Source organism: Ovis aries, unplaced genomic scaffold (genome assembly GCF_016772045.2).
Source record: "Ovis aries strain OAR_USU_Benz2616 breed Rambouillet unplaced genomic scaffold, ARS-UI_Ramb_v3.0 scaffold_87, whole genome shotgun sequence".
Lineage (NCBI taxonomy): Eukaryota > Metazoa > Chordata > Mammalia > Artiodactyla > Bovidae > Ovis > Ovis aries.
In genome coordinates, this window is record NW_024599828.1 from 1,526,925 (window position 1) to 1,554,126 (window position 27,202).

Sequence of the window (27,202 nt, forward strand, 5' to 3'; positions counted from 1 at the left end):
TGATGAATTTGTTGGGGAGAAGGTGGGTTCCCTGTCCTATTACTCCACCACCTTAGGACTGACCCCAAAATTATTCATAATTCCCATGAGATCAATAGGGCCCTGAAGACAATATTGCCTTGCTAGTGGGGAATAGTAAACCTGGTCTAAAAGCTGGTTTCTCAGCTTAGACAACTTTACAGCAAGCCTTCAAAAATGCAATTGTTTCCAAGAAATTAACAGTGATTGCAAACAGTGAAAGGAATAATTTATAAAAATTTAAAAATATCCAGCATCCAAAGGTAAAGTGAGCACATCCACAATCCAGTTTAAAATTTCTATATAAATTGTGCAAGTATTTGTCCTAGTTTCATCTCAATATTGTAAGTTGATTATCCTCTGATTAAGATAATTAGATAAATTTAAAAAGAAAAAAAAATCCAGATGTGAAAAGAAGCCAGAAAATAACCATTATGAGGGAAAATGAACTAGTAAAAACACAAGTAAAATATATATTACATAATTAGCAGGGAAGGACAATAAAATACATCAGTTCAGTTTAGTTCAGTTCAGTTGCTCAGTCGCGTTTGTCTCTTTGCGATGCCATGAATTGCAGCACACAAGGCCTCCCTGTCCATCACCACTCCTGGAGTTCACTCAAACTCATGTCCATCCAGTTGGTGATGCCATCCAGCCATCTCATCCACTGTTGTCCCCTTCTCCTCCTACCCACAATCCCTCCCAGCATCAGAGTCTTTTCCAAATAATCAACTCTTCACATGAAGTGGCCAGTGTACTGGACTTTCAGGTTTAGCATCATTCCTTCCAAAGGACAACCAGGGCTAATCTCCTTTAGCATGGACTTGTTGGATCTCCTTGCAGTCCAAGGGATTCTCAAGAGTCTTCTTCAACACCACAGTTCAAAAGCACCAATTCTTCAGCGCTCAGCTTTCTTCACAGTCCAACTCTCACACCCATACATGACCACTGGAAAAAACAAAGCCTTGACTAGACGGACCTTTGTTGGCAAAGTAATGTCTCTGCTTTTCAATATGCTATCTAGGTTGGTCATAACTTTCCAAGGAGTAAGCGTCTTTTAATTTCATGGCTGCAGTCAGCATCTGCAGTGATTTTGTAGTCCAAAAAGATAAAGTCTGAGATCGTTTCCACTGTGTCCCCATCCATTTTCTATGAAGCAATGGGACCAGATGCCATGAACATCGTTTTCTGAATGTTGGACTTTAAGCCAGCTTTTTCACTCTCCTCTTTCACTTTCACCAAGAGGCTTTTTAGTTCCTCTTCACATTCTGCCATAAGGGTGGTGTCATCTGCATATCTGAGTTTATTGATATTTCTCCCGGCAATCTCGATTCCAGCTTGTGTTTCTTCCAGTCCTGCCTTTCTCATGATGTACTCTGCATACTAGTTAAATAAGCAGAGTGACAATATACAGCCTAGACTTACTCCTTTTGCTTTTTGGAACCAGTCTGTTGTTCCATGTCCAGTTCTAACTGTTGCTTCCTGACCTGCATACAGGTTTCTCAAGAGGAAGGGCAGGTTGTCTGTTATTCCCATTTCTTTCAGAATTTTGCACAGTTTATTGTGATCCACACAGTCAAAGACTTTGGTATAGTGATTAAAGCAGAAATAGATATATTTTGGAACTCTCTTGCATTTTTGATTATCCAGTGGATGTTGGGAATTTGATCTCTGGTTCCTCTGCCTTTCCTAAAACCAGCTTGAACATCTGGAATTGCACGATTCATGTATTGCTGAAGCCTGTCTTGGAGAATTTTGAGCATTATTTTACTAACGTGTGAGATGAGTGCAATTGTGGAGTAGTTTGAGCATTCTTTGGCATTGCCTTTCTTAGGGATTGGAATGAAAACTGACCTTTTCCAGTCCTGTGGCCACTGCTGAGTTTTCCAAATTATGTTAGCATATTGAGTGTAGCACTTTTGCAGCATCATCTTTCACGATTTGAAATAGCTCAAATGGAGTTCCATCATCTCCACTAGCTTTGTTCATAATGATGCTTTTTAGGCTCATTTGACGTCACATTCTAGGATGTCTGGTTCTAGGTGAGTGATTGTCAATAATCCTTATATGCATGAAGCTGAAGAATATTCAGTATGTTAAATAGAGACATGCAAAATAGAGACATGTAAAATAGAAATGCAAACACCATGGAAAAAATTTATTGCACATCATCCATCTCATCAGAACTGCCAGAGGGATGTTGTGGGGAGGGAGGTGGGAGGGGGGTTCATGTTTGGGAATGCATGTAAGAATTAAAGATTTTAAAATTTAAAAAATAAAAAACTAAAAATAAGTAAATAAATAAATAAATTAAAAAAAATTTATTGCACATCAGAGAGCTTTGAAGTAAATTTAAGTGTGCTAAAATATTTGTAAATGGAATCCCACAGGTAGTGAAAGACAGGAGAATAGAGCAAAAAAACTGCACAATTACTGGCTGAAAAATTTCCAGGAATGATGAATGCTTTAAACCTGTTAACACAGAAGCTCAATTAATTCAAGGACAAGAAATATGACAACTATACAAAGGCACATCATAATTCATGGTTTAAGACAATAACCAAAGAAATGTAACCACAAGGAAAAACCGACACAGTAGAACAAGAAATGGGCATGACGGCAGATTAAGCAAAAGAAACAATGTTAGCCAGAGGACACTGGCACCACATCTTAAATGCTGAGAGGAACATAATGTACTCAGAATTCTATACCCAAGAAAAATACATATCAAAAACCAGATAAAGTACTTTTTCAGACATCTAACAACAGCAAGACTGCATCACCACCAACAGAACAATGTAATAAATGTTTTTTTGAAAGGTTTCAAATCAGAAGGAATTTAAAACCAAGTGACAATCTGGGTCTACAGGGGGAATGAACAGTACTCAAAAATGATAAATATTTTATATGTATTAAAAGGCAAATATAGGGATTTCCTTGGTGGTCCAGTGTTTAAGGATCTGCTTTTCAATGCAAAGCATTTGCAAATGGCAAAGCATTGTTCCTTTGTCAGAGAACTAAGATCCCACATGCCACTGAGCACTAAGCCTGAATGTCTCACATAAAGTTAATGCTGCAAGTACTGAGCTTGCCCTCCTCAAATAGAGAGTCCCTAACACAAGGAAGTTCCTGCATGCCCCACTAAGACCCAGTACAGACAAAGAAATGATAAATAAATAATTTAATAATTGTCATAATTAATAATGATAGAATAGCAAGTTAAAGATGCATACCATGGATCTTAAACTACTTAAAAAAACAGATACAGTTAATAAAGTGACAAGATATAACGGAATCTGAAAAGCTACTCAGCCACAGAGAAGTCAGGGGTAAAAAGAGACATGGGAAGAAAGAACATGGGACAAACTGAAGATAAAGAGCAAGATGATCGAATTAAATCCAACTAGAGTTAACTCCTCAGATGTGAACCCAGACTGAAGATATAACCCAGGGTCCAGACGACAGTAGATCCCCATACACTGCACTGTGCAGCCAAAACAGAGCCTGCCAGGCCCCAGGGACCCATGTGCCTGGGCACAGAACAGCATCAAAAGTTTTTATGGAACAGTACATTAGAAGACTTCAATCATACAATATACATCCTCTGTTTATAAAAAATGGCATTAGAAATTAATGTTCACTGGACAGAAGAATAAGGTGCTAGCATAGTGCAGACATTCCCTCTTTTACAACTCTAATTCTTCTCAGGAGGGAGCAGATAAATTGACAGGTCTTATATCTCTTCAATACTAGACATACTTGACATATATGGACAACACTAGACATTCATGTTTGATTTTCATGGTTCAGGTCTCCTCTCTCTTCTCCTCTTTTTCTCATCATGGGCAACAGGGACTGCTCATCTAAACCACAGCTCAACACTACACACAAAGCTGGATGATATTTGCCGAGTCTTTCACATAAACCAGTGAAAACTTGTTTCCTCCTATTTCGCACTCTTGGCTCTTTTCAACCAACCACGGCTCTTGTCCTACCTCCTGGGATTCTGGTCCACTATCACTTGCAGCCATGTTCCCATACACAGGGCTTCCATTACACCAAATGAAATTCCTATTCAGAGTGGCCATAATACCCACAAAAAGGGGAAGAACAGGCAGCTCTTTACTCTCCTCTCTTGTTCCTTCACTACGTACATCCACTGAAAACCTGTGTAGCAAGTTTGTTACATACAAATATTCAAGTAGAAAACTTTCAAACCTGTAAAAGTGCATTTGCAAGTGCAATCACATCAGTTAGTTCACAGATCTGACACACATTGTCGTGGGTACATCCAAAACAAGTTGGTGTGCATTTGTGTACTTTACTGTACAGAACTGTATGGAGTACAATAGTGCAGGACTTTTATTTCAAACCTATGCTGTCTGAAACGAAGAATAAATGCAGTGATAACATAGATGGCACTACTATTCTATTTTTAAAGGTGTGCTTACTTGCTCAGCTATGTCTGAATTTTCAACAAATGGACTGCAGTCTGCCAGGCTCCTCTTGTCATGGGGATTCTCAAGAAAAGAATACTGGAGTGGGTTGCCATGCCATATCCAGGTACTGCAAGATGAAAAATGTTTCTTTTGTTGTGTTTATTTTTTTATGTATTATTTGTGTGAAAAGTATCATAAGGCTATTAAACTACAGTAATATATAGCCAATTGTCTTAGTTGGCTACCTAAGTACCTTTGCTGGATTTATGAAGAAATTGGGATTTTTGAACACCTTTTTAATATGTAATTTGTTCATATACAGGGGACTCACTGTTCTGCTAAGACCTGTGGATCCAAAAATAAATGCATCCCCTCCAGGTCCAAGGAAGTCACATTCTTGGTTGGGATTTTAGAGGAAACGTGAGATCTCCATAATTCTAGTTATTTCAGTCTTTTCAAAAGACCTTGATCAGGACAAACAACTACTAAAGTAGAAATAGTCATTTTGTTACTACCCACTTCTAGAAAGTGTTGCTAAGTTCTCAATACTGGATATTGTAATACTAGTGGACTAAATGGAGAAGTGATATGAATAGAAATAAGCTGAACAATTGAGAGAAATTTGGGACCTGAGATGGAAAAGCTGTTTCAAACCAAATTGGGTCGTGTGGTATGTGTAATCCTCACTTCAGTCTTTAGAAGGTCTCTTGTGACCAGTCTGCCTCTATTTCCTGGAGCACAGATCAGATCCATCTAGCTGTTTCTCATTGCTGCTCCTTTCCCCTGGCTCCCACACTGCGCCCAGCCGTTCAGGCTATTCCATTCTTGTGGTTGTTGTTATTGTTGTTCTGTAAGGAAGGCGCTGCAGGCTATCTACAAAATTATGTATTCCCTGGTTCTCTTTCAAAAGTGAAAATAGTTTGTTATATAGCCATCAGCCCAATAGCTACAGAACTGCACTTCCTAACTACCCGTGCTCTTAGTTGTGACTGGTGACTTTGAGATGTAAGCACATCTGTAAGAGGGATTTCTTGGAAGACTACTTTCAAGGAGCTGATTCAGCTGAGAGATGGGACTCTTATTTTCCCCACCTACTTCGTAAGTAGGAATTTGGTTTCCGGATTTTAGTTGTGATGGCTGGAACTCCTGCAGTTGTATTGGACAATCATGTAACCTTGGAGATAGATAGCACACAAGTTCTGGCTGGCCCACCTCCAGCTTTTTTTTCAGTGGGAGAGAAAAATCAAATTTATCTTACTAAAGTTTTACTTGTTTTAGTTTAACACAATGTGCATCCAAACTTAATCCTGACACTACTAGGTGTTTAATATGATGTAGACTTGTTATTTTGTTGTGTTTAGTGAATATATGTATATTTTACATTTCTCTTATTTTTATTTTATAAATTGATTTACCAACCATTATACCTAAATTGTATACATGCAAAATTATGATTATAAGCATGCTTTACTTTAGATTTTGAATTTTTAAGCATTCTTATCTTCTTTCCATTCTTGTTTGTTTGTTTTTTTTTTCCATATTTGTAGAGCCTGGGCCATGTCCTTTCTTATAACCTCATCCATATCCATCTCTGCAGGCCAAAACAGACTGAGAGTTGTTTGGGAAGAACCAAAGAAGAATGAATACAGGGATATGAATGAAGGGTGGTGGCCCTTGTTACTCATCGTGAATGTTTTTCAGTAGGATCACATTCCCCTGCCCTTCTGTGTGCCCATAACCCCCAGGTTTGCCATGACAATGGAAGATACTTTGGCCAGTGGAATTGGAGTAGAGGTGATATGTCACTTCCAAATGGGAGTGGTATTTTCTGTCCCACTAGCTGGAATGGAGATATAATGACAGGAGCTGGAGCAGACATGTTAGACCAGAGGTAAGAAGCATAGGTGGAAGATGTGACAAGAAAGAAGTGGGCCCTCATCTCTGTGGAGAGACCTGCAATAACATTATTTGAAAGATAATTGAAATTGTCTTGTATTTAAGACAATATTAATAAGGTTTTGATTACAGTCGTCGAACTTGTAACCTAACACTCGTAATAAAATAACTGATATTTGTGTTAGCCTTTTCTTGACATTAGGGTCTGAATGAGACAATATGTACTGAAGAATATTTACAAGTGAGTCAAGTGACAGCCCTGCCCTCTGGAAGCTGTGCTCTAGTGTGGGATTCAGAAACTGAAGCAAGAACAAAGCCACATGGCAGGAGAGCTTCAAGATCCTGTAGGAACCCGGGGCCGGGGTTGGGGGGACCTCAATCAGTCTTGATTTCAGGAGCTTGCTTGAAGCAGAGACAATTCTCTATCAGTATTCTCATAAATAGTCTATGTTGCCAAGTTTCATGTAAAAGTGATTTATTTCAGATTCCATCCAGAGAGTTTCCCCTTTGAGCCAGTACTTAAGATATGTGCTTGAGACCTGGTTTGGGAAGATTGCAGACGCACCAGGGCAACTAAGCCAGTGGACCACAGCTAATGAGCCTGAGTGGTCTAGAGCCTGTGGTCCACATCTAGAGATGCACAGGATTGAAAAGCCAGTGCACTGCAATTACAGAGGAGCCCCTGCTCGCTGAAAATAGAGAGGTCCTGAGCAGCAATGAAGACGTACTACTGCTTCTAATTCACTTCAGTTGTGTCCAACTCTGTGCAACCACATAGACAACCACCCACCAGGCTCCCTCATCCCTGGGATTCTCCAGGCAAGAACAGTGGAGTGGGTTGCCATTTCCTTCTCCAATGAATGAAAGTGAAAAGTGAAAGTGAAGTCTTTTAGTCCTGTCTGACCCTCAGCGACTCCATGGACTGCAGCCTTCCAGGCTCCTCTGTTCATGGGATTTTCCAGGCAAGAGTACCAGAGTGGTGTCTGCCTTCTCCTCAATGAAGACATAGTGCTGCCAAAAATAAAAATAAAATAAAGTAAAGTAAAATAAAATTCTCCCAGAGAAACCAGTGAGGCCTCAAGGGAAGCAGGACATGGAAAAGGATTAAACCAGTCTGAGTCTGATATCCTGCAAGTCACGGAGAAGGAAGCTACAGCCTGTTTTCACAGGGAAATTGGGATATAAGCTGTGCCTCAATCGTGCCCCAAACCAAGGCTAGGGAGCTGGGATTTCACTCTCCCGCTAGCGCCTCCCTCTAGCCCTTCAACTAGCACCCAGCTGGTGTCTCCAAGCCCTTGTATTAGATCCTCCAAAGACAAATCAAAGGAGACACTAGAAGCAAAGGACACCAAAGCTCAGGAAAATGCAACCTCAGATAATGTCTAGATTTCTGCACCCAGTCTGCGGTCTCCAGCATCATATCTGACATCCTGCGAGACTAAAGAACTCCATGGGTCTCTACATGTAAGCATATATATATTTTTTAATTCAGGTTTTGGTTTGTACGGGAGTGTAGTTGACTTACAGCACTGTATTAATATTAGTTGTATGGGAAATTAATTCCCTTACACATACACATGGACCTATTGTTTCTTAGATTATTTTCTCCTAAGGACATTACAGACAATTGAGTAGAGTTTCTGTGCTGTACAGTAGGTCTTTGTTATCTATTAAATGAAGAAGTATACATATTTTAATCTCAAATTATCCCTCTCCCACCTTTCTACTTTGGTAAGCATAATTATTGTTTTGATGGAGGGAGGGGTCTACACACTTTTTGGATGAGGGTCTGTGCCTGTTAGAGTGCAGTGGCTGGGGAAAGCAAGCCTGAGAGACACTCATTTGAGACGATAGTATCACTAAGACAGAAACTTCAAAATGGATTTCTGTAAACCTCTTATTGCAAAACTATTTTGAAAATAACAAATATAAGAAAGAAGGGTGTCATGAACCCTATATTTCATCATTCAGCATCGATAACTACAAAACTAACCTCTGAGTCCCACAGATTGTCATAGACTTGAGACTATGCAACATCAAGGTGGTGGTCAATTGAGTTCCCAGCAGAGACAGTCTTGACTTGCATCAGTCTTTCTCATCTTGCTATGTTCTCACATGTGGTGGTTGAAGGGAAGGAAGAAGAGGGAGAATAAGAGAGAAAAAGAGGGAGAGTCTAATCTCATCATGAGGGACCACCCTCAAAACCCCATGTCAACCTGGGTACCTCCCAAAGGGGCCACTTCCTAATATCATTATATTGGGATTCAAGGGTGGACACAATTCACTCCATAGCAGCTATGCATACCATAGCAGCTATCCGTTTTTAAATCAAGACCGGCCTTCATTTCATTCTCTCTTTTACTCCTTATTCATTTTTCCTGAAGTATTTTAGGGACAAGATGAACATTTCTCAAAATACACATTTTGAGTATTTGTGGTAGAATGATAAGATATGAAAAAGCTGCTCTTTTGTTCCCAAGAAAATGAATATTTTATATCCAGTCTCTGTGCAAATTTCCCTGATTCTCAAAAAGCAGATACCTTTCACAGTTTATTGAAAGAATGTAGTCATATGTTGCATTTGGTTGTCCTCCTTTAGGACTACATAAGTGTTCCTCTCCCAATTTTAATGTCATTTATTCGTTCAGAAATGGGGAGGAAGCAAGGGTGTTTGTCCTACAGAATGTTGCACTATTGGTTTTAGAGCAGAAGTCCACAATACCAGCACAGTGGGTCAGAACCAGTACCAGTCTTTGATCTATTAGGAACCAGACCTCCACAGCAGGAGGTGAACTGTCGTCCAGTGAATGAGGCATCATCTGTATTATAGTTGCTCCCCATCACACTCTCATCACCCCTAGAAGGGACAGTCTAGCTTGTTTTCCTGGAATTGTTTGTAGTTACATAACTTATGCTTAATAGAAACAAAAATAGCATAAATATTGATGATTATTTTCCTTTCTCAGTGCTCACAATGGTGAATTGGTGCTCTAGCAGCCTATCACAGTGACAAATTAGATGTTGCCTATTAACATTTGGACACATTCGGCCAGCTTAAAATTAAAAATTAAAAAACTAAGATCATGGGATCCAGCCCCATCCTTCCTGGCAAATAGAAGGACAAAAGTTGGAAGCTGTGAGAGATTTTTTCATCTTAGCCTCTAAAACCACTGTGGATGTTGCATGCAGCCATGACATCAGAAGACATTTGCTTTTTGGCACGAAAGCTATGACAAACATAAACAGTGTGTTGAGAAGCAGAAACATCATTCTGCCCAAAAAACTGGTAGGTGTTTGGCCTTTTCATTTGGACCCCTAAAACTTCTCTAGAGTCCCCGTTAGTTTTTGAAGTCCCTCAGCTTTCTGGTCCTTCACGATTCCCAACATTATTTTGCACATTTCTTTACCCAGTCCTGAAATCAGCCATCTCTTTAAGATTGTCTGATGCGAAATGTATTTAGAAGCTGGATGTCAGACGTCAGAAGAGTCACTGTTATCAAGTTGTCACTGATTCTATGCTTTAGAGTGGTCAGAGGAGGAAGTACACATCTTCCTTAAAAATTAAAATGAAAAGAAATATAATTAGTTGGTACAATCTTTTGCTTTCAGTTCAAGATTTAAGACAGCAGGATTTGAAATAAACTTTGATATATTATGTGTGAACCTCTTTTTTCTAGGGAGTGAAAACTTATTTCAGAACATTAGTTTTAATGATTGTCTTGCTTTTACCTGTTAACATACGTATGATTCCATCACAATAACAGAAACAATATGAGTAACAATAGTTGTTGAATTATTGCTAGCTGCAGATGAGATGGCAGTGCAGATGCATGGCAGCTGTAATGGCAGTACAGAAGCGTGGTGGAGAGGGACTACCTCATGTCCAAATCAGGGGTGGCACCAAGAGGATCTATCCTTCTTCCAAGGTAAGGAGCAGCGGCTGTGCTTTGCTGGAATAGCCATGAAGAGATACCCCACATCCAAGGTAAGAGAAACCCAAGTAAGATGGTAGGCACTGAGAGAGGGCATCAGAAGGCAGACAGACTGAAACCACAATCACAGACAACTAGCAAATCTGTCACATGGATCACAGCCTTGTCTAACTCAATGAAACTAAGCCATGCCATGTGGCATCACTCAAGATGAAGGGGTCATGGTGGGGAAGTCTGACAGAATGTGGTCCAGTGGAGAAGGGAAAGGCAAACTACTTCAGTATTCTTGCCTTGAGAACCCCATGAACAGTATGATAAGGCAAAAAGATAGGACACTGAAAGATGAACTCCCCAGGTCGGTAGGTGCCTAATATGCTACTGGAGATCAGTGGAGAAATCACTCCAGGAAGAATGAAGGGATGGGGCCAAAGCAAAGACAACACCCAGTTGTGCATGGGACTTGTGATAGAAGCAAGATTCGATGCTGTAGAGAGCAATATTTCATAAGAACCTGGATTGTTAGGTCCATGAATCAAGGCAAATTGGAAAGGGTCAAACCAGAGATGACAAGAGTGAACATAGGCATTCTCGGATTCAGCGCACTAAGATAGACTGGAATAGGTGAATTTAACTCAGATGACCATTATATCTACTACTGTGGGCAGGAATCCCTTAGAAGAAATGGAGTAGACATCAGAGTCAACAAAAGAGTCTGAAATGCAGTACTTGAATGCAATCTCAAAAATGATCTCTTCATTTCCAAGGCAAACCATTCAATATCATGGTAATGCATGTCTACGTCCTGATCAGTAACACTGAAAAAGCTGAAGCTGAACAGTTCTATGAAGACCTACAAGACCTTCTAGAACTAACACCCCCCAAAAGATGTTATTTTCATTATAGGGACTGGAATGCAAAAAGAGGAGTTGAGAAACACCAGGAGTAACACATAAATTTGACCTTGGAGTACAGAATAAAACAGGGCAAAGGCTGATAGAGTTCTGCCAAGAGAACGCGCTGGTCATGGCAAACATCCTCTTCCAACAACACAAGAGAAGGTTGTCCACATGGACATCACCTGATGGTTGACATCAAAATCGGATTGATTATATTCTTTGCAGCCAAAGATAGAGAAGCTCTATACAGTAAGCAAAAACAAGACTGGGAGCTGACGATGGCTCAGATCATGAACACCTTATTGCCAAGTTCAGACTGAAATTGAAGAAAGTGGAGAAAAGCACTAGACCATTCAGGTATGACCTAAGTCAAATGCCTTAGCACTATACAGCAGAAGTGAGAAATAGATTTAATGGACTAGATCTAGGTTCATGACATTGTACAGGAGACAGAAATCAAGACCATCCCCAAGAAAAAGAAATGCAAAACAGCAAAATGGCTGTCTGAGGAGGCCTTGCAAATATCTGTGAAAAGAAGGGAAGCAAAAAGCAAGGGAGAAAAGCAAAGATATACCCATTTGAATGCAGAATTCCAAAAAATAGCAAGGAAAGATAAGAAAGTCTTCCTCAGCAATCAATGAAAATACATAGAGGAAAACAATTGAATGGGAACAACTACAGATTTCTTCAAGAAAATTAGACATACCAAGGAAATATAGTTGTTGAATATAGTGCCAGATTTATTTCCCTTTTTTTCTTTTTGTTTCTTTGGTATTGTTTTTGATGGGCAGTATTCTTGTTTTCCCTTAGAAGATATTCCACTCTGAATGTAGAGTCATAAGTCTGAATTTTAAGGCCACTTAAGTAATGTGTTGTGATAGGTAGCTTGTCAACAAGTTGATGCAATTAGATTTATTAGTCTTTGTTCTCAATTTGTTCACTTCAGTTCTGTCCTTCCCTTGTGTCCATCTCTTTGCAATGCCATAGACAGGAATCCATACCATCCAGGCTTCCCTGTCCATCACCAGCTCCCGGAGCTTGCTCAAGCTTATGTCCATCGACTTGGTGATGCCATCCAACCATCTCATTCTCTTTCATATGCTTCTCCTCATACCTTCAATCTTTCCTAATATCAGGGTCTTTACCAATGTGTCAGCATGTTTAGTATGCATTGAGTCTCTTTTAAAATCAACCAACATGTATTCAACTCCTCTCTGTCCCCACTGCACTCCCAAGTCTAGGCCAGACACAAAAACCTGCAGACTGAAGGCTGATTCCAGCACATTGCTGTGGAGATTTCATTCAAAATCTTTTTTTGGGGGGGAAAAATTAGTTGCTAGCATTAAAGTCAATAGATTGTAATTCTCTTGAAAACATAGTCAACTGGCCTGCTTTCCAGCATGGGTGAAGTGGAGGAAAGGCTGCTCCCAATGGTAAGGCCTGTGCTGCCCTGATTCCCACATGGCCACCTAGTCCTAGTGTCATATCTCCTGCTTCCTGGGACATGAGTTTGTGACAACTAGACTTCTAGCTCTCTTTAGATAAAGACTACTTTTGCCTTGATCAACTTTGACTTTGAAGCCTGTAACTCAGAGCCTAGCACACAGTTCTTCCTTGTACAGTTGTTGGAGATATAAATTATTGTGGAAGCATATGACATTTCTTCCAAAACGGAAACCATGCAATCGAAGTACTGCTCTGTCCTACATCATTGATGCAGACTGGCATCATAAGTGCCCCTGATGTCTGCCATTAGACTCAATACCTAAGCCAGTTGTATGTCCCTGGGTTGCCCCTGAAGTCTTCAGTTTGCCTTTTGACAGCTTATCCTCCTAGCAGTCTCCTCTCCAAAGAAAACAGCAATGTCTATCTCATCAAGTGGCTAGGAAGATGACATGAAACCACAAGTGTCGAGCATGGCCCCTAGTATCCATTTTCATGATGTTCTTAGCAGTTTTTTCTCCAAATATGCAAGGTTTTTCGTCTTCTTAGATGTGCATGCAGATCAGTTTGATTTTCCATTCAAGCTTCAAAAAAGAGATTACAGTTCAATTCCCTGTATTCTGAAAAGCTTCAAAGGCCCTTGCCAAGGACGCTCATGAAGATAAAGATTTTATCGAGACCTTTGTTGTTGTTGTTGTTGTTTTCAGATCTTTAGTGGCCTAAAGGGGAGAAGTAGGGTAGGTCAGAGCATATATAACTAGGGGCTCCTGGTCACCACTACATGCTAAGAACCTAAACTTCCTTGAATACTTGGAGCCAGGAAAGAAACATGAAGTGGCTTGTGCTCCTTGCGCTGGTGGCCTTCTCAGAGTGCATAGTCAAGTAAGTATGGGGACTGTAAGTCACATCATATTCCTTTCTCGGATTTTTCATTTCATCTGATTATTCTTCCAGCCATCAGGTGTAGAAAGGAATGGAATATTTCCCTCAGAGTCTTAAGGTTCAACTCTTACTTATTGATAAACAAGTTTCTATAGGAACTGTGGATCTCAAGGTCTTGGTGCAGATTTGGGTTGCACAAATCTTGAGGACCAGTCATGTCATGACCTATTGAAAATGCAACTCCTTGCAACTGTTCAGTGCATTGTTTTTGCAGATGTCAATGTGCTCCTGTGGAATAGCATTTTTCTACATTTTATTCAACATGTCCTCTTTTATCCTGGTCTATTTCAGTGTGTATATGCCTATGTCTGCATCTCTGTATCACTGTCATTTATCTCTCCATCTCTTTGCAAGTCACTGGGAGTCTATTTCTCTTTGTGTTGTTTTCTTTTAAGTTTTCATTTGACTCTTCCTCCTTCTTAAGCCTCTTAAATTCCCTTACTTGTTCCCTATATCTTGGATTCTTCTTTCAACTCTCTCATCTCTTTCAACTTGGAGAAAGATAAACCATTTTACACTGTTTTATATCAAACAAGCAGTGTGAACACAGTCAACTCAGAAACCTCTTGCATTTCAAGTTGCTCCCTTGTAAAAGAGGATAAGAGTCCCCCTTCTACCTCCTTCCTTGAGGTTCTATGAGAAGGAATGTGTGAGAAGGCAACAGCAATGCTAAAGACTGTCATGGTTGAGACTTCCTACTTATCAGGTACCTTATATCCATTACTTCACTTATCCTCAAGTTATTCTATTTGGAGGGTTTGTATTGTTACATTCCACCATTTTATCGAAGGGGTGACTTAGACACCACATGGTCATTTGGCTTACCAAAGATTGCAGATATGCATAAAATTCTGATAATAATGTGCCTCATAAAAATAATTAGAAAATGCACAGGACTATTACAATGACAGTTATACCTTAACCCTGAGAGCTAATTGGATTATCTGCTTTGATTTCTTTGTCAAATGCTTGGTGAAAGAATACCTCTAAGGAGAGTGAAGACCATGAGCAATACCGCCAGTGGAAAAAACATGCTGAACAATTTCCTGAAGGAGCATCCTTACAGATTGTCCCAGATTTCTTTTCGTGGCTCAAATCTCACTACTCACCCACTGATGAACATCTGGGATGTGAGTATTTTGGGAGGATGGTGCTCCACAGCGCCCCCTGGTACTCTAGCCTAGCACGGGGCTCATCTAGAGGTGCCAGGTGGGATGTTGGGGTTGGGGTTCCTGCAGGAGGCAGAGACACTGGAAAAGAGGGACCCCACCCAGAGGAGAAGGCACTCTCATTCTCAACTGTTGGTCTTTGTGATTGGGCCCGGAGATTACCAGGTGGCAGGTAAACATCCATTTCCGTATCAAACATGTGTCATTAGTTGGAGGGCGATTGTTCCTTATGAACTAAGTGAGCCGCTCAGTTATAGGTGAAGAGTGAACCATCACTGATCAAACGGTAGAACCAACTGCAAAGCAATTGTGAATCCCCAGGTAGACGAAATCAGTTGCCACAGATGCAAGAACAACAGCCGTAAAAAGTTACTGAAACTATTCTGAGTATGGCCATAAGAATCACTGTGGTTCCTGTTTTTAGATTAGAAAAAGGGCTTACTTTGTGTTCAAGATGTCTTCAGAAAAGTGCATGCCAGCCTGAGAGATAGGCAAAGAGTAAATACATGTCAAATGAAAGGGTCACCTGTGTGATGTTAATTGGATGTGGTCTGAGTTTAGAGGAAGTGGCTGGGGTTGATCAAGAAGGACCTCCTGGAGAAGCAGGTGCTAATGCTGGGTTTGAAGAGACTACAGAGCTTCCCAAATGAAGGCGCCAGGGCTTCCCTGGGTTTCCAGTGGTATTGGAGGCCCAATGGTATGCCTCTGGGCTTTCCATGCAGAAGGCACCACTTCAACGCCTGGTCATAGAGTTAATATCCTGCATACAATATAGCACAGGAAAAATATACCAAATGCAGATATGTCTGTGACCAAAGTCTGTGAGCTGCACGGTGGTTAGAAAGTGATCTCAAGAGATATGTGACATCCAGAGGGAAGAATCAGTTTGGGAATAGAGGGTGGCATCAGTTTGGGAATAGAGGGTAGCCAGTTCTGCACTAACCCACTCCATCCTTCTCCTTGTAGTCGGTCTACCTGGGTAACATCACCATTGGAACACCCCCTCAGGAATTCCAGGTTCTCTTTGACACAGGCTCATCTGACTTGTGGGTCCCCTCTCTCTTGTGCAACAGCTCAACCTGTGGTGAGTATACATACCCCCTATCAGGATCATCTTTCACCTGCCCTGCCACCCTGTTTCCACTCTTGGCACCTGATGGCACTCATCTCTTGTGTCTGCAGCTAAACACGTTATGTTCAGACATCATCTTTCTTCCACCTACCGGCCTACCAATAAGACCTTCACGATCTTCTATGGAGTTGGGATAATTGAAGGAGTTGTTGTTCGTGACACAGTTCGGGTAACAGTATAACAAATGCTAAGGCAGGACTGGCTATGCAGTGACCACTGTTGGCAAAACAGATGCAGAACCATCTGGCAGGACCCTTCCTAGCCTAACTCCCATAGATATTGGCCATCTTACCCACAGGTTCATGTCTCGGGGGAGGCAGTGCCTGTGGTTACACTCGAGCAAAGAAATTAGCTAACCCAGAGAGTGGCTTGAGGTGTGGACTTGCAGCTCCTCTGCCCATGAGCAGTTCATGGTTCATTTTTCTGTGTGCGAGAAGAAGGCATGAAAGCACCCACTTTTATATTCACAGACTCTTCCAGGCACTTTCAGGTGATAACTGGTTTAATCCTGCAACAACCTAACAGCAGTTACTGTGATTAGCTCATGAGACATATGAGGAAACTGAGGTGCAGAGAGCAAGGGCCTTGCTGAGGGTACACAGGTGGTAAAAGGTGGAGTTAGGCTGGCTTTTCAGGACTGCAGTTGCTGTGGGGTGTTGGGAGACAGGGTAAAACTGATCTGGGGACCCTGGAGGTGGTCAAGGACTTCAGGTATCCAGAGTGGGAGGCCTGAGAAGTCAAGGGGCCTGATAAATGCATTATCACTCTAGATGACCCTTGAGTATCTGATAAACCTATGGCCTGCCTCCTCTGAAATACTTGAGCAGTTCCCCTCTCTCTTTTTCTCTCTCATACACACTCACAGAAATATACACAGATCCCCAAAAGTGAATTCCCCAGACAGTAATTTCATAGAACCCTGCAAACAAGATTGTGTTTTTGGCTTCTGTCTTCTTAGACAGATGCAGAATCCTGAGTAATTACAGAGAATGCAGTCCATTCCTGTCATTAGGTCACAGTGATGCCAAAGATAAGGCTATCTTGGCCTCGGTATTTTTGTCCCTCAGGTGGCACCTATGGGACCTGGCCTGACTCTTGGTTGCCCCACATGAACAGAAGCCACGAGGCCAATTTGACTCACCTAGGTGGTGTTTTTCAGAGTGGCAGATGCTTTATAATTCACAGGCTCTCTCAAATGGAACTGAAATTCCTCTCCCAGCTTGATCTAACTATCTATGGGCCACCAAAGACAGAGCCCAGCCTGAATTCTTCTCTGAGGATCTAATGGCAATGCACCCCAGGCCAGTGCTAGCCCCACTTCCAGTATCTGCAAGTGTCAACACTCTTCTCTCCCACAGATTGGGGACCTTGTAAGTACGGACCAGACCTTTGGTCTAAGCTTTGCAGAATCTGGGTTTGAGAACATAACTTTTGATGGCATCTTGGGCTTGAGCTACCCCAACACATCCTGCCTTGGAGCCATCCCCATATTTGACAAGCTGAAGAATCAAAGTGCCATTTCTGAGCCAGTTTTTGCCTTCTACTTGAGCAAGTAAGTCTGAGGTGGACAATATCTTTGTCCTAATTAGATGTAAGATGGTTTCAGGTGCAAGAAAATTACAGAATACTTGATAAAGAAGTACCCTGAGAGGTAATCTAATCCAGGATAACTATGGCCCCAGGGCCCAACTGGCTTCACCCCTGGCTTTTATAAATAAAATTTTATTGGAACCCAACTCTACTCCTGGGCTCAAGACCAGTAACATGGTCTAGGGGGTGAGTGAGGAGGAAGGCTAATGGAAGGCAACAGAAAACAAGTTGAAGGAAAAGGTATTAGGATTTGCTTATGAATTTGATAAGGAAGGAAGAAGAAGGATGGTGGATATCTTTCCTTCCTCATTAGCATTTCACTGGGAGTCCACGACCAGCTACCCAGTTTGTAAGAGCCAGTGAGAAATGAAAGTGTGGGACACAAAAGTGTGGGATCCCTTATTCAAGAAATATTAGGCATTTCAAGACAGGGAGAACAGAGGTGGAGTCCCTTCTGAGTGTGTTGCTCTTTGGACAGTAGAGGTCTTAGGCCATTGGAGCCAACACTGGGTGATCTGAACCCACACCCTTAGAAGTCCCAGGCCTTGATTTTCCTGAAAAAATGACAAGGTGGACAAGGGGAAAGCCAAAGCATTTCAGCACTGTGTCCTCTGAGGGTGACTGAGCACTGAGGTCGGTGGAGGTCCAGGGGATCATCAGAAGACATAGTGCCTGGAGCCCAGCCAAGTGCTTCTGGCCTCCTCTGTTCCACTCACTAGCCAGTAGCAGACCACAGTCTGGATCTCAATCTCTCTTAGACTCAATTTCTGCATCTGTACATGGGGACCTTATTAGGGCCTTGATGGGTGGACCAGCACAGCTCTCAGACATTGCTGTTGTTTATGTCCTCCAAGGATCCCCCACTCTGTTCTCTCTACAGAGACAAGCAGGAGGGTAGTGTGGTGATGTTTGGTGGAGTGGACCACCGCTACTACAAGGGAGAGCTCAACTGGGTGCCAGTGATCCAAGCAGGTGCCTGGAGTGTACACATGAACCGGTAAGCATCTCTCTCTGAGGGTCAGCCGAAGTGAAGTTCCCACTACTGTACATGGACACAGGCAGACGAACACAAATGCATTCTCAGACACACAGTCACACAGACATATACACCATCTTCAACGACAGAGACAGACACATAAACAGATGGAAAGACGCAAGCACACACATATAAACCTACACAAAGACACATATAAACATGCATATGCATAGCTAGTCAGAGACACACAAGCACACACAGAGACACATACAAACACACATACAAACTAACACACAGGCACATAGTTACACAAACAACCTATGGGTTCATAATCCCCAGGCCTTCTGAGCAAAGCTCTGGCCAGCGTTCTAAAAGGGACCAGAGAGGTCTGTGCAGATGGGAAAGCCCTGAACCCACTGCCCTTTGAGGTGGGGAGCATGGCTAGAGGACTCTACAGTGTGGTAAACAGAGGAACAGGCAGAATTTCTCCAGCCTGAACAGAGGTATGATAAGATGACCGACTGTCCAGGGCTACCTAGGACATAGGAAGTTCTCAGTACAAATAAATGTCATTTTAAAAACTGGGACAGTCCTGAGAAAATGGGGAAAACTGGTCTTACTAGGGAGCAACTAGCCAGCAGTGGAGAGATGATGGCTGCAGTCTGAAGATGTGAAAGCAACTAATAAAATGACACCCCATGCTCTTGGGCACACAGTGGGACAGGGGCTATAATAGAGAATCAGGAAGGTGGGATCCTGGAGTGACCTGTGGACAAGAGGCATAACTGATAGGTTTCTGTGTGGTACCTCAGAGAAAAGCTGACCTGTCCTTTGGAGTTTCTGTGGGCTAGTCATGTATTTCCTGGCCAGGGTCTCAGGGTCTGAGCTGGTTGTAGGCGCAGTGCTGGAAGACATGCTCTCGCAGAGGAGCCCCTCTCTCCTCCTACTGTGAGAATCTGCTGCCCCTGAGAATCTCCATCTTCACTCTGTTTGAGACCTGTTATTTGTTCCCCATCAGATACAGCTCCCTGGATGTTTCTTATTATTTTCTCAGTTTTCATTCTCTCATTAAACAGAGAAGCGTTGGGCGTCCACTGTGTGCCAGGCACTTTAGAGAGGCAAGGAGAATAAAACCTGCCCTCACATCTAAGAAAGCAGATGTACATGAAGTGACTCACCCACATAGTGAATTGTGACTTCGGTTTATGCTAGATATGAGGAGGATAAGGCAAAGGCCACCCATTCCAGTACTTTGCCTGGAAAGTCCCAGGGACTGTGGAGCTTGGTGGCTGCCCTCTATTAGGTCCCACAAAGCTGAACATGACTGAAGTGAGTTAGCAGCAGCAGCAGTAGCAGCAGACATGAGGAAGGGTCTACCGAGAGATACCATGATAGGAGGCTGATAAACACTAGGGGAAAGAATTCCCAAAAACAATACAATTAAGGTGGAATCTGGAAGATGAGAAGAAACTTGCTAGTCAAAGGGGAGTGGAGTCTTCTAGGAAGGAAGACCAGCTTGTGTTAAGGTACAAAAGATCCTGGTGTATTCAAGTACTGCATTCGAGGATGTCAGGAAAGGTGCTGTGTCGAGAGTAAAGGAAAAGTGGGCAAGAGACGAAGGGCTGTTTATGAGACAGTCGGAAAGGGGGTAACGCTGAGGAGATTCAAGTGACCTTGATGCCAGCTTTCTTCCATTGTCTCTCAGCATCTCCATGAAAAGAGAGGTTATTGCTTGTTCTCTCGGCTGCGAGGCCTTTGTGGACACTGGGACATCACTTATCATAGGCCCAAGAAGACTGGTCAATAAGATACGGAAGCTCATTCGCGCCACACATTGGCTTTCCAAGGTGAAGGGTCATGCCCCAGGGTCACTCCCAGTCTCCACACACAAGGATCTCCAGGGCCAACCTCTCTCCCTCTCTTTCTAACAGCACTATGTTTCATGTTCTGTGGTCAATACCCTGCCCTCTATTATCTTCACCATCAACGGCATCGACTACCCAGTGCCAGCTCAAGCCTACATTCTCGAGGTGAGGGGACAATACTGAGGGTTGGTTCTCAAACTGGAGGTTGCAGGAACCCTTGGGCTGCTGCTGGAAGGAGGGCACCCTCTGGAGGCCATGTCACACCATTGGAAATGCTGTTGAGCCCTGTAGCTGGGCCAGTGACTCCCACAAAAGCAATCACTTGAAAGTAAAGGGCCGTGTGGGACACTGATCTTCCTGAAATAAATGTGGAGATACCACACCATATGGCATGGTGGGCGTCAGGGAGAGGGGAACACTAAGGTCCTCAGTCCTCAAAGAGCTTCAATTCAATCTGAACCCTTAGGTGCATGAGCATGAAAGTCAGCACTAGCAGTCCCTGAAATAGGCCATGTGACAAGGAGAATGACTGGGGACAGTCCCAGTGTGATGTCCCAGCATAAGTTAACAGTCTCCATTCCCTTCTCAAAGTTTTCCTGTTTTGGATGATAAATTACATGGTCACCCTAGTTCTCAGCTGCATCTTCCCCTTGGTGTGGTCAGGTGCCTCCTTTGTGAGTTGAGGTACCTGACTCCTCTGTGGGGAGGTTGCATACGAAGGTGAATAAAGGGCGCACAGTGACTGCTCACCCCTGGCAAGGGTGGAGGCTTCATGTCAGGTCCCTTCGAGAGTTCAGAGAAGGCGGATGGGCTCAAAGAAGGCTTTGAGAAAGAGGGAATTTCAGGAATTCTAAAACCACAAAGTCATTGAGCCATATGGAGGGTTGCTTGGTTCTAGGCAAAACTGCATGGTATTCCATGCAGATGGCATCTCAAGGTGCTCTACACTGGGGCCCTGGGGACTTACGAGGGGTGATGAGGGCTACGGACTGACTGGTGGGGATGGGGAACCAGAGTACATTACTCAACCAAGCCTGGAATGGCCAAAGAGGGTGAGTTTGGGCCAAAGGAGGCTTCTCAGATTCCTGAGTTAAGTCTTCAACATCGTGTTGTGGGCACTGCTCTATTTAAGATGGATAACCAACAACCAGTTACTTTGCAGCACAGGGAACTCTGCTCAGTTATATGACAGCCTGGATGGGAGGGGTGTCCTTGGGACCAGGACACCTGGATACATACAGCTGAGTCTCTTTACTGTCCAACTGAAACTCAGAATATTGTTAATCAGCTATACTAAAAATAAAAAATAAAAAAAAGCTTTTAAATAAAGTATGGATTGTGAGGAGGCAGGAGGAGAACCAGCATTCTTTGCAGAGAAAACAAGCAGCAGAAGTCAGAAGGAAAGAAACAGGAAGTGAGAGGAACTTTGGACACACTTATTCTTTTCTAAAAAGTTATATTGAAGTGTGGCTAATCTTCAGTGTTCCATTAAGTTCTTCTGCACAGCAATGTGAATCAGTTATACATATAAAAATATATTTTTTTCTTATTCATTTTCATATGGTTTATCACTGAATATTGAATATAGTTCCTTCAGCTATACAGTAGGACTTTGCTGTTTTTCATTCCTCTTTTTCCCCAACTCCCAGTCCTCCACTCATCACACCTTTCCTCATGGCAACCTCATGTCTTGGCCTTCTTTGGTTTTGGATGAACTCTCACATCCCCTGCTGCTGAGAAAACCCCTTGATACCAAAAGAGGGAAATAAAGCAAAGAATTGTGCTGGGTCTGGATATTGGGGGAAGTCACCTGTAAGGGCTCATGCTCACTGGTGTGTGTCTCTGACTCCCCCAGGTTTCTACAGGCAACTGTTATCTCGCCTTTGGTGAGCACGGTTTTATTTTATCTAGAGAGACCTGGTTCCTGGGTGACGTCTTTCTGCGGGTGTATTTCTCGGTTTTTGATCGAGGAAATGACAGGATTGGCCTGGCACGGGCAGTGTAAATGCTTGGAGTGGTTCAGGAATCAGAAGGCCGTTCCTAACACACACTCACTCACACGTTGAGCACTACTTCCAAGGATGCTTGTGATCTGTATTTGGTGGTCTGCACACCCTCTTCTCAGTAAAGAATAAAAGGTTTCACTCTTAATGGTGCTGAAACAAATGGTTGCCTCTGTTTGAGTCTGGGAGTGAAAGTTCTAGAACCAAGACTGAATCAAAATTGAGAGGAGCCCTACTCCAACTGGCTTCAAGGAAAATGGAGACTTATTGAAATTATTCTGGGAATCCAGGATACAAAAATCAGAGCAAATACAAAGATCTCAGTGACTGGATCCAAGAAATCAGAAGTCATCAATTCTCTCTCACCTTCACTGTTTCCCTTCAGTCTACTTTGATGATCTTAGCCTGGCAACTTTCTTCCTTAAGGCTTCAACACCTAGTGAGGGAGTCAAGCTACCTGCCCTAGGGTTTTGTATCCTGAATGCATCACCTAGTAAGGAAAAAAGATTGCAGACATCAGAGTTCAAGGGTGTTTTCTGAGTGACCCACCTCAGATTACATGTACAGCCCTAGATCAGCCATCCTGGCAGGGACATGAAGTCATATGACTGGCTTTACATGGTCTTTTGCCCTGACCCGGAAGCACACATGATTGTCAGTTTTCTCCAGAACTACATGACTGAAGCTGGGGAGAGGCAGCCCCAAGGATAGCGACTGGCAGATGATCTAGGCCGTGGAAGAATTTGTGATGACCCACCAACTCCACCACGTCCTCAGTCACAGGAATTATAAGGGGTAATGAAATAGACTCTCTTTGTCCCATCTGAGATGATCTTATCACTGGGCTTCTCCTCCAGGGGATTTTGGGTAAGGTACTTCATGCAGAGCTGGTTCCCGCTTGTTCCCAAACCCCAGTCACCGGGTCTATGCCATATATACCTGCTCTGTCCTTTACTTGTCCCAGTTGGTAGGTGGTGGCCCCAGTGTATCCCTGAGCCATCCCCCTCCTCCACATCATGCAATGCCCCTTCCTTGCCTCCAGTGCTGCTGGAGACAATGCAACGCATGTATCGGGGGACCCAGTGTACACATTGACTTCAGCCTTTCTGAGTTTCCTCCAGGGGTGGAGCTACAAACTATTTGCTTGGAGCTGCTATGGTTAGGCACTTTTGCAGTGGAAGCATCCGATCTTTCCACCTGGAGGCCCTCAGTAGATGCCTCAGCTGAGTCAGCAGGGGTCAGAGGTTGATTTCCTTTCAGATTGACTGGTTTGATCTTGTTGTATAAGGGACTCTCAGGAATCTTCTCAAGCACCACAGTTCAAAAGCTCAATTCTTTGGCATTCACCCTTTCTTATGGTCCAGACAGCACATCTGTACATGATTACTGGAAAAATCATAACTTTGACGTTACAGATCTCCATAACCAAGTGAGTCTCTGCTTTTTGATACACTGTGCAAGTTTTTCATAGCCTTTCTTCCTTCCAAGGAGCAAGTGTCTTTTAATTTTGTGGCTGCACTCAAGGTCCATAGTGGTTTTAGAGCCCAAGAAAATAAAATCTGCCACTGTTTCCACCTTTCCCTCATCTAAATGCCATGATGTGGTGGGACTGGATGCCATGAATGTTGAGTATATTTTTGTTAATAGTTTTTCGAATGTTGAGTTTTAAGCCAGTTTTTGCCTCTCCTCTCCTCACCAAGAGGCTCTTTAGTTCTTTGCTTTCTGCCATTAGGGCAGTGTCATCTTCATACCTGTGGATGTTGCTATTTCTCCCAGCAATCTTTATTCCAGCTTGGGGTTTATGCAGTCCAGCATATCGAATGATGTAACCTGTATAGAAGTTAAATAACTAGAGTGAGAATGTATACCTTTTCATGCTTCTTTCAGTTGTTCTGTGTCTGATTCTAACTGCCGATATTTGATCTATATACAGACTTTTCAGGAGACAGGTAAGGTGATCTGGTACTCCCGTTTCCTTAAGAATTTTCCAGTTTGTTGTGGTCCACACAGTGAAAGATTTTAGCATAGTCAGTGAAGCAGATGTTTTCTGGAATTCCCTTGGTTTCTCTATGATCCAATGGATGTTAGCAACTTGATATCTGGTTCCTCAAACCAGTTTGTACATCTGGAAGTTCTCCGTTCATGTAGTGTTTACGATTAGCTTGAAGGATTTTGAGCATTACCTTGCTAGCAAGTGAGATGAGTTCAATTGCATGATAGGTTGAACATTTCTTTGGAATTGCCTTTCTTTTGGATTGGAATGAAAACTGACCTTTTCCAGCACTGTGGCCACTGCTGCATTTTCCACACTTTGCTGACATATTGAATGCAGCCCTTTTACAGCCTCATTCTTTAGGATTTTTTAATAGCTCAGCTGGAATTCCATCACCTCTCCTATCATTGTTTGTAGTGATGCTTCCTAAGGCCCACTTGACTTCATACTACAGTATATCAAGCTTTACATGAGTGACCCAAGCATCATCCCTATCCTGGTCATTATGAGGGTTTTTGTACAGTTCTTCTGTGCGTTCTTGCCACCTCTTTTTAATCTCATCTGTTTCTGTTAGGTCTTTGATTTTTCTGTTCTTTATCGTGCCCATTCTTGCATGAAATGTTCCTCTGGTAGCTCCAATTTTCCTGAAGCTATCTATACCCTTTACAATTCTATTATTTTTCTCTAATTCTTGCACTTTTCACTTATGAAGACTTTCTTCTCTCTCCTTGCTATTCTCTGGAAGTCTGCATTCCATTGGGTTTATCTTTCCCTTTCTCCTTTGCCTTTCACTTCTTTTATTTTCTCAGCTGTTTTAAAGGCCTCCTCAGGCAACCACTTTGCCTTCTCACATTTGTTTCTCTTGGGGATGGTTTTGGTGACCACCTCCTGTACATTGTTACACACCTCCATCCATAGTTCTTCAGGCTTCCAGACCTAATCCCTTGAATCTATTTTTCATTTCCACTATAAAATCGTAAGGGATTTGATTTAGGTTATAGCTGAATGTTCTACTGGTTTTCCTTAGTTCTTTCAATTTAAGCCTGTATACTGCTTGCTTCTGCCTAAGCATAGGTGCCATATCACCACCCACCACTCCCAGTGGGTGTGGAGCAAAAACACACAATTTGAGGACTGTTACCCTGTGTTTGTGCTTGCCTTTTCACGTGCTTAGTTGTGTGACATTGTTCAAGTCCTTCAACCTCAGTTTTCTCATCCAGACAATGGGCATCATGAGGCTAATTCCACATCTAGATGCATGCGTGCCTGCTAAGAACAAGTGGTCCTGAGAGGGCTTTCTGGGTTCATGAGTCTGGAACAAATATGAATTATTCTGCTACCTGGGAAGAAGAAAATCTTCTGTTTAGAGGTTATAGGTGCCATCCTTAAGGCTAAATATTGATTCACGCCAAATTACATCTGTCTCTGAACCTGACCCAGAACTCTGACTGAGCTGATACTTCTGTTTTCTGGGCCTCAACAAGAGCTAATGATTACTGGCTCAGATTGCTCCCTTCCTCAGCCTTACCAGTCAGCCTTTCCTTGTCAACTACTTCTAGCCTGGAAATCACACTGCAAGGAGAGTTGTGAGGCTGTTGGTCTCTTTTCTGTTTCCCATATCTCCAGCGTAGCAAGAAATAGCTGTTATGGCTACTTGTCATAGCAACAGCCATGGCAACCTGTATAGTCCAATCTCAGCTTGTTAAATGAAGCTGTCCCACTTTGGCCCTTCATGTTTACATTACCTACGGTTGCCTTAGAAACCTTCCTACGTTTGCTGTTTAATGATCAATATGTGTGAACTTGATCTAGATTACTTTCCCAAGCATGATTCTAAACATGCAATGAACTTACCAGACATTTAGTCATCTAACTACCCACAGGAATTGACAAAAGCATACCACCCATCCATTTCTTGCTTGCCACAAACAACATTGAAGTGATCTGCTGAAACAATGTGATACATTGGCAGGTACACTCCAGAAGGGACACTTTTTGTGGATCCATTTTCCACCTAGTGCAGAATGTCTACCACAAGCCTTGCCCTGCAGCAGCTGGTCAGCTGGTATTTGCAAACTCAGCCCACTCCAGATCCCTTCGACATCCCTCAGTAAAATCTGGAGAACAAACTCAGTCAAAGCTCTCTCTCCTGCAGAAAAGAAATTTTGTTTTTCAGAAAACTATACTTGGTAACACATTCAAAATCTTGTGCTCCTTGCCTTGGATTCAAGGACCTGCCCCAGAGGATGGGAAGCCTCCCCTTCCATCTAAATCTTTCTCCACTCCAACCAGGACCAGAGCCTTCACTGGACCCTGTGTCCACATTGGTATCATTCAGTTGCTAAGTCATATCTGACTCTTTGTGATTACCTGTTCAGCAACAAAACAGGCTTCCCTGTCTTTCACTGTTTCGTATAGTTTCCTCAAACTCATGTCCTTTGAGTAGGTGATGCCATCTCACAATCTCATCCTTTTATTCCTTCTCCATCTGCTCACATGCTTCCCAGCATCAGGGTCACTTCCATTGAGTTGGGTCTTCAGATCATTGGCCTAAGTGTTGGAGCTTCATCTTTATCATCAGTTCTTCCATGGAATATTGTGCTACCTCTTCCAAAACAACCCTCATGTTTCTAATTACCTAACAATATTGACCATTGATAAAGCTTAACAGAAAAGGGATCTAGTCCTCTGGGAAATCCAGCACTGCCACCCTGCCTTTCTCTTACTTTTCACTCCAGCTGGCATAGAATTGCTTCCCTACAGCTTCTCCAGCTTGAAGTTGTCTGCTGACCCAAAATTGTCAGCTGTCAATGAATTGTTCCATCCTCCTTCCTTAAAGACTTCTGCCTGCTCCCTGATCGTCCTCTGTACATCAGTTCAGTTCAATCTCTCAGTCATGTCCAAATCT

The 27,202-nt window shown here is 42.6% G+C and overlaps 1 protein-coding gene across 1 annotated transcript; it reads left to right on the plus strand.

The window, feature by feature from the left end:
- The first annotated feature begins 13,378 nt into the window (after positions 1–13,378).
- On the plus strand, positions 13,379–22,449 carry LOC121818494 (pregnancy-associated glycoprotein 1-like). Its single transcript, XM_042242656.2, has 9 exons — positions 13,379–13,506; positions 14,546–14,696; positions 15,702–15,819; positions 15,918–16,036; positions 17,226–17,419; positions 18,338–18,454; positions 20,139–20,280; positions 20,365–20,463; positions 22,154–22,449. The coding sequence occupies exons 1-9, from the start codon at positions 13,454–13,456 to the stop codon at positions 22,301–22,303; spliced, it is 1,143 nt and encodes a 380-aa protein (XP_042098590.1). The 5' UTR covers positions 13,379–13,453; the 3' UTR covers positions 22,304–22,449.
- The last annotated feature ends 4,753 nt before the right edge of the window (positions 22,450–27,202 follow it).

Bases quoted from the DNA above. Each gene is read 5' to 3' on its own strand.
- LOC121818494 (XM_042242656.2), top strand. From the start codon at position 13,454: ATGAAGTGGCTTGTGCTCCTTGCGCTGGTGGCCTTCTCAGAGTGCATA. The intron at 15,820-15,917 runs GTGAGTATACAT...TTGTGTCTGCAG, and splicing joins GTGCAACAGCTCAACCTGTG to CTAAACACGTTATGTTCAGA. The intron at 16,037-17,225 runs GTAACAGTATAA...TCTCTCCCACAG, and splicing joins TTGTTCGTGACACAGTTCGG to ATTGGGGACCTTGTAAGTAC.